The following is an 8,341-nucleotide window of genomic DNA, read 5'->3' on the forward strand; positions in this document are numbered from 1 at the left end:
CTCCTGTCATCGCCCAATAATGTAGGGAAGTTAGAGGTAGAGTCTTCCTGGATGAAGGCGGGAGGGTCCAAACCGGTCTCAGAGGACTGTGTCGGATTAAGCCGTGTTGAAGGGCCCCCTCCACTCGAGCCAGGAATTTTGGAGCGGCCAAAAAATGTTCCAATTTCCCTTTTTTGGGAGGATTGGCTATGTGGTTTCCCCTTCCCCATGTTGCAAGAAAGGGGGAGATGTGGGCAGAGATTTGCAATGGAGAATGCTGTATTTAAGGGTTACTCAGGTATAATATCCCGAAGCGTTAGCGTATCATACATCCAGTTGTAGGGCCTAGCAGTGGTGGGGCCTCACATCCCAGGGAATTAGTAGCACATCATAAACATGTCTTCCAGATCTCTAAAGCTCAGGTAACAGAGAAGCAGTGGAAGGCTTAACAAACAGATGAGGCCATAAAGGGGGCAGTATTTCCAGAGCAAGATGCTGTGGGGCCTAAGCGGCCTTCGGTTTCCAGGGTAATGCAAACAGGCCCAGTCTGTCAACAAAGAGCCAGATTGAACTGCTCAAAAGATACAGGATGATTAGACAGAGAGTGTTATACTGTCAACCGGCTTTAGTATCCTTTCTCTATCTGGAACGTCTCTGGATGCTGAGGTTGTGCAAAGTATATTACCAAGGGGTCAACATGGCCATCTTGTATTGTAAAAGCCAGTCCTTTAAACTGTATGTCAAGGAATTAAGGTACGAGGAACAAACCTTCAGGGCAGTTAAGGATTACTCAACATTTGCTGCATAACCAGGGAGCAGATATATCTTTCCTTCTCTTCCTGAGTTGAATGTGGATGTGGTTGTGATTTGCATAAGGAGCCATGCGGCCAAGATGGCCGATTACACTTTCAAAGTTAGACAACTGAGCAGTGTCCTCAATAAATACAGTATGCAAAATGAGGCGCAGTATGGTACCAGGCAGAGTATAATGTAGGATAATCCCAAACCCCTTCCCTCTGTGAGGATGGCGATGGATGCAGATTCTCCAGTTGTACTGTGCATAAGAAGCCATGCGGCCAAAATGGCCGATTGTACTTTCAAAAGCAGGTAAATGTACAGTGTCTTCCACAAATACAATAATCAAACTAAGTAGCAAAGTAGTACAGGGCAGGGTATAATGTAGGATAATCTCAAATCCCTTCTCTCTGTTAGGATGGCGATGGATGCAGATTGCCAATTGAATCTGGGGTCGCTTGGATAGGATGGCAGTCTTATGTCTCAGATCACAAAGCAATTCTCAGGGCCTCAGAAATAAGTAGGAATAGTACAGGGCAGAATATAATGTAGGATATTCCAGATCCCTTTACTCTGCGGAGATGGCGATGGATGCAGATTATTAGGTTCCACTGTGCATAAGGTGCCATGCGGCCAAGATGGCCGATTACACTTTCAAAGGCAGCTGCAGGGACAATGCATTCCCCAAATGAAGCAAACAGCTAAGTAGCCAAGTAGTACAAGGCAGATTGTAATGTGGGATAAGTCCAAATCCCTGTGCTCTGCTAGGATGGTTGTGGATTCCAAATAATGGCCGGACAGGGGGCCTCATAAACAAAATGGCCGCCTGAGTTTCCAAAGCATGAGGTATCTCACAGGGCCTCAAAAGAACCAGGCATTGAAGAGAGAACAATATGTCTGCTTACCCACACAAAGGGCAGGGTATAGTGGCTCCTGTAACTGCAAGGGCTGGCTGGATGTAACGCCCGGCCAGCTCTCTCTCCCGTAAATGTCAGTAGCTGCTGGCGCCGGACAAATCCTCTGCACTGCGGGAAGCGGTACCTGCTCCCTCCCTGTCCGCCCGCACTCGTTTTGTCCCTCTACACTCTCCGCCGGTTCCTCCAGCATATGCCGTGCCCGGGGAACAGTGAGATGAGTCGCCCGTATCAGAAGATCCACGGGTGTAACGGAGCTCAGTAAATCTGCGGCCGGTCTTAAAGACTCCTCCCCCGGAAGTCGTGAATTTTTAACTTATTCACTAAACTAAGTGCAAATTCCCTAAGTGCACAGCCTAAATTTCCTTAGTAAACCAACCCAATTGAATGTTGAAGGAAATTGTCATTTCAGCTTTATATAAAATAAAATTTCTCCAAAACAAATTCAGGATATCTACCATTTTGTTTCTTGTTATATCCAAGCGACACGCTGGTGACCTCTACACTGAACCCAGCACAGCAAGGTGTATCATTTGTAAACCCCAGGGTTTTGGGTTTTTGCTGAGTTTGGGTGAGGAGATCCAGGGTGATCTGGTGGGATTAGGATCCATCAATTGGAGGTTCACCAATCTCTCCTGCCAGCGCTGGGTTTAACATTAGACCCTGCGGAGAGATGGAGGCAGCTATTCCTGTACTGTTTTCTGCCTCATACCTTCCTCATTGGTAGACAGGTAATATCAGCTTGTTTATAGAGTTCTTTAATATTTCAGAATATTACAGCAATGAATAGCACAGATCTCATAATTCCAGTTCCTTCATGTTCTTCAGATGTGAAACAGATCTAAGAACACTTTTCTTATTTTTTCCAGGAAAGATTTTCAATCCAAGGGGGATCTCTGTGCCAAGGCCTCACCCACCCTGCACGTCCAGTCTTGTAGTTCTCCTCTGCCGTGGATCTGTCAGAAGAAGGCCATGGAATGCAGATTAGGGATGGAGAATCTGCGCTGCTTCATGGAGAAGATAAATATATAGAATCATAATGTACAGACTGCTAAAACCAATAACAGCCAATCATACCAATCCATTGTAGTCAGATCAGAAAACATGTATGTGTGTGATCAATAACGTTTTATACAGATCAGCAACGTGATTGTGTTTGCTTTGGTCTTATTAGCTTCTTACACTGATACTTTTCTGCTACCTTTTCCTTTTTTTACCAGGATCACACACACACAAATCTAAATAAAACTAAGAAGAAACAAAGAAAATGAAAATGTTTTCACTGTATGAAGGATGTATTATCAGAAATAAAAACCCTTTCCCTAGTCACCCTATTAATATTTAGAATGAGATGAGAAGAAATCTGTACGGCATTACAAAATATATATTCCATCTACCATTGTGAATCTATACAAAGTTTGTATTTACCTATCAACTTGACTGTTACAAGAACTCTTCTTGTTGGGTTTTTGCTGTAATTGAACTTTAGGTTTCCGCTTTTAAGCTGTTTTGTACAGTGTGTATTATGAACAAATAACAATTCATGACATGGGGCAGCCATGACAGACGACTCCCAGAGCATTATAGATTTCACAGACAGGGCCCGGCAGACACAATAATCTGTGGATGCTCTACCAAAATGTTACAAACAAACTGATCTGCCTAACACAGGGCCCCAAAAGAGGTCAGAAAAATGAATACTTTGATAGTGTGAAGGGTGAGACAGAGGAGAGAATGATGACTAAAATTCCTTTGAAATTTTCCAAACCCAATAATTCAAATGAGAGGGGACATTCTATGACAATCATTCAGGCACCATACCACCACACATCAAACAGAACACGGGAGCTATACACAGAGATGTGACCTTCAAAAATAACATATAGGTCTGAAGAATGCGATTCATGGGTCCGGTGCTTTCATAGAGCAGATGTGTGGTAATAGTTTATTCCTAGAATCTATTCCTAGCTTCCCCCAGGCTCTCGTAAGTGCTCCGATCATCATCATCCTTGTCTGTAGAAGAATCTTTTCTTCTTTTTCTTATCTTCCCCTAAAATACATAGAAAGCAGAAAGTCAGCATTGGTGACATTTATGGTGGTTTTTGTTCTAGAGTGTACCAACCAGTGGAGAGAAAGTCCCCCTAAGACTGGTGGTCAGTGGGAGAAATGTATCCATTGAATGATGGTCCCTTCCTTCCCATAGGTTGCTGGTCATTGGAAAGAATTCCCTTCTTACAGTGGTGGTCAGAAATCCACCCTTCAAATAGCTTCAGGATCATTGCTGTTATACTTTTGACTTTAGCAAGTTGCATTGACCCCAGAGGTATGTAGACACCTTCAGGTACAATGTCAAGCAGCCACAGCTCAAGGAACCCCTAGAAACTTCCAGATGGATGCTAAGGAGCAGAACTGTGCTGGCCTTCAAGGCCCTTAAAATGGATCTTAGGAACATATCTGGGATGAGGAGTTGAGACATTTTATTTTTATTGGATGTACGTGGTCAGTGTTAGGGAAGCTTGATGAACCGGGACCATGAGAGAACATGAGAGGGTTCAGAGCAGAGCTATGGAAGAAACATTTGGTGTAATGGTGTGAGATGATTTATGATGTCATTGTGTACCGGTTACTTTGTATAAAGTCAGATACTCACCGCAGGATCACACAGAGACCCAGCAGAACCAGAACTTTCAGACTCAGCACTGTGATAATGATCCCCGGGGATGATGGTGACAGCACACTGGATTCAGAGGACACGAGAAAAGACCGGAACATATTCAGAAGATGATAAAATAAATACTATAAAATATTTCCACTCCTAGGTCCCTTTCACCCCATCATGTTAGAATGTACCACACTGCAAGATGTCATGTGACTTGCAGATCCCACCAATTAAAATGCATCTTGTAGTTTCAGGGAGTTTTTCATGTGTTCCCATTGATTATATTATAAGCTCCATTTTCACCAAAAGAGACAAAAGATGGAGAAAGCAACACAACACATCACACTGCCCTATAACACAACAATATTTCCACAATATTTCCATCTTTTATGTGATCTGCCATGGCTCTACCTTTTCCCAGCCTTAAATCAGTTACCCTTGTTTCATCTATTGTAGTTAGGTGCCCCCATCTTATTATTTGTGCCCAAATAAATTACTTTTAGTTTCCCTCCATCATTGTCACAGTGTCACAGGCCTGGTGGTGAACCGTCCAAGAGACTTGTACGGGCTCAGAGGCTTAGACACCATCCTCTGACTTCACCAGCACACCGCACAAGGGGTGATGAACTTTAGGAGATGGTGCCTAGGTTTTGGCCTTACACACAAGGGCTGGTAACTGCTGACTGATTGGGACAAAGTCTAGTACAGAAGTATGAGGCAGAAGCGTAGTCAGTCCAACCAAATGTCAGGGCAGGCAGCAATCAGTCAGGCAAAGCCGGGGTTGGTATACCAGAGAGTCAGAAACAGGAGCAGGAATTGCAGACAAGAACCTGGAAGCAGAGTCTAGTAGGTTTCCGGGTCACTTTGTTATATAAGGAGACCATGTGATAACTGGAGACCATGTGAACCCCCACCAGAGGGAGTGCTGGAGAGGAGGCAGTTCAGGAGGTGTTCACATTTCTGCCAACAGGTGGAATGCGCCTGTCATAAAGTCACATGACCTAGAAAAGGAAGTGACCAGAGCATAGAATTCCTAAGCAGAGTTTCTGCTGGCAGGTAAGTGCAAGGTGGGTGATACAGGTGAAGGCACAGAACCAATGGTGCTGCGGGGATCTGTGACAATTATCTGTATTAGTTCTAAATTTTCCACTGGATTACAAACCCCAGCTGAAAAAGGCTCAGTGAAGGTCAGGAGGAGGTCGAATCAGATAATCTTAAACAGATGTCAGCCGCCCCCACAGACCGGATATCTGCCAAATATTTCCACCCCAAAAGGTTCCTATTATAATTTCTCGTGTCTGAAGATATTTGTACTTACATTGTGAAGGAGCCGTCTGTCCTGTCTGTGGTCACACCTGTGGAATAGATAGAACATTTCCTGATCCATCAGACATATTGCGAGTATTAGATTAAACCCAAACCATCACCTTCTCTTATTGACCCCCCTATGGTCTGTGAATCATGGAAGTGTTTGTTATATCTGTCCAATAAATGTATAAAGTATCTGGTGATCTGGTATGTAATCCAGACATGTCTGGTGTCCTCTGTCTGATTTATCATCAACAGAGTAATAGCAAAACACAAAGGGCAGGGCTGACACCACTCAGATCAATCAACAAACGTATGTGGTGGTTGTAGTCACCATAAGATTTGTAATTCTGTCCAGCCAGTCCTTAGATTTACGCATTTCTGTTGGACAGAACAGCCAGCGACTTGATATTTCCCTGCTTCAATTAGGCAAATACAAAATCATCACCCCACCCTCAACCTGTATCTGTCCAATGAAGAAGCAGAAGCACACTGATGAGGTCATCCTTCTGCTCACCCTGTTTACTCCATCTATCATCCTGCTTTTTATCAGCACATGTGCATGCACAACACCTGATTGGCACCTAGCTCTGCTCCTCCCACCGCTGGAGGTGATTGATTGGCTGATTCGTTGTAAGATCAGATGTTTACATTGCTTACATTTACAAATAGGTTTAATGTGTTTTATGATGAACACATAAATACAATAATTGGGGTTTTCCTATAATCTGCCTAAACTCAGCTTTTTCTTCAGCGTTAAAACCTAAAATTGGCTGGGAGGCAGCTCAGTCTGGATAGGCAGGGTAGGCCAGGTCCTTTGGTAGGTGAGACTTTAAGTCCCTTCTGTCAAAACTTCTAATATTTACCTGCAATCAGGTATGAATATGCAATGTACGTTTATATGTATGTCTATATATGTAAGTTCAGGGTGGATGTGTGAAATGAGCGAAGCAAGGAGATGCTTCAGCTGGCAGAAGTGGGGAAGATGCAGCAGTGCTGGGAATGGATGTTGGGTTTGAAGAAAATAATAGAAGTGAAGGCTACAAAGGCTCAGCTCAGGTGTGACAGTTCCTTTCCTTGGGACTGTCCATTGGGTGCGATGCATAATGTGAATTTGTTTCAGGATTTTGTTAAATTGCGAATATCGCCATTTTTTAATAAATTCCTATGCAGTGAATGAAGACAGAAGGGATTTTTAGATTTATGCTGATTCCCTAACAATCTGCACCCTGAGTGGGGTTAAACATCTATAACACCACATGCAGTAAGGAATCTTCAAACCAACGTACCTCCAATGAAACCAGCTAAAGCACAGGATGACTTCTCCACCTGCAGAAGAGGAAACATAACATTTATAGGACATTTCACTTGGGAAGATTAAGGAAAGGTTATTGCTGTAAATGGAGGAATAAGAAAAGGAAGGCTCTTTTTGAGGCACCTAGGTATCCGATTATTAAAATAAAATTAACACTTTATAAAATTCAACATATCAAATAAAAAAGCCAACCATTCGTATGGTTAGAAGGTACCAGAATATATATAAATAAATTCTTAGAAGTTGTCTTGTTAGCAATTAAATAGTTCCACTTGTTGATACATTATGAAGAGAGGTGTTGCAATGTGTTTAATTTCTGACGCGTTTCACCCACACGGGGCTTCATCAGGGGATCTACAAACAGCAACTTTGAGACTATGACAAACCATATAAACATTATGTTAACACACAGCAAAGATAAGTGTACATAATTCGATAACATGATAATCGATATCATAATAGCCAAATACATAATAGATAATCAATACATAATAGTCAGAAGATAGATAGATACAATTCATAATATAATAAATTACATAACCATGACAAATGACCGCTATATAGTGCATCATTAAGGTATGGGGAATATGGGTTTCCTAGTGTGTAGAAGAAAAAACATAAAGTGATATGAGCTAAAAATATATAGATAATGGAAAATGTACCGAAGACAATTCAATGTAATGAAAATTATTAATGGTACTTTAATTAATTAATGGCACATAAAGTGCACAGCTTTCAATATTAGCACATAAGATAGTAGAAGTAAGCTAATAAATTAGCAGGATAAGAACTACCTCAATCAGTCTGTCAAGGAATCAATATTATCAAAACAACGAGACCCAATAAAGGATGCAATCAGAAAAAAGGGCCAAAAGCTCCGTTCATGATGAAGTAACTTACCATCTTCCAGAGGCTGGTGACCCGAATATAGACGGTATAGTTATAATTGGGGTGCAGAGGGGCATTGTGGAACCCATTATAATGTTGGTTATCCCCCAGGATGACGGTCCTGGGTCCGGTGAGGCTCTCAGATGGTAGAATAGCTGCAGTATAGGGAGCCGAGCTGGAGTTGTAGGGGGTGTTCTTGTATTTCAAACATTCTTCTTTCAAATTTTCTTTATGACCACAGAAGACAATAATTTCATAGGATCTGGATGCAGAAAACACAGGTATTCCATTAGGGGGGAGGGTTTAGTGAAAATGGCTGTTGGACTATGACAGCTGTCAGAGCGTGGAAGCTGAATTAGCCGAGCTCTGTGTAATATTGGCCAAATTCACCTCTGTCATTGATGTCAATGGGATTTGAGATCAGCTATAAATCAAACCCAACACTGGGTCAGTTCCATGAACTGTGAGTGAACTAAACAGAGC

At 42.4% G+C, this 8,341-nt stretch overlaps 1 protein-coding gene across 1 annotated transcript; it reads right to left on the reverse strand.

Moving 5' to 3' along the window:
* Nucleotides 1–2,962: 2,962 nt before the first annotated feature.
* On the reverse strand, nucleotides 2,963–8,120 carry LOC140321135 (receptor-type tyrosine-protein phosphatase kappa-like; the record flags this gene model as incomplete). The annotated part of the gene is made up of 4 exons (XM_072398001.1): nucleotides 2,963–3,738; nucleotides 4,339–5,702; nucleotides 6,945–6,984; nucleotides 7,871–8,120. Coding segments are annotated over 3 exons (331 nt in total), but the record flags the coding sequence as incomplete, so codon positions are not given.
* Nucleotides 8,121–8,341: the final 221 nt, after the last annotated feature.

The sequence above is a fragment of the Pyxicephalus adspersus genome, unplaced genomic scaffold (assembly GCF_032062135.1).
Source record: "Pyxicephalus adspersus unplaced genomic scaffold, UCB_Pads_2.0 Sca828, whole genome shotgun sequence".
NCBI classification, from domain to species: domain Eukaryota; kingdom Metazoa; phylum Chordata; class Amphibia; order Anura; family Pyxicephalidae; genus Pyxicephalus; species Pyxicephalus adspersus.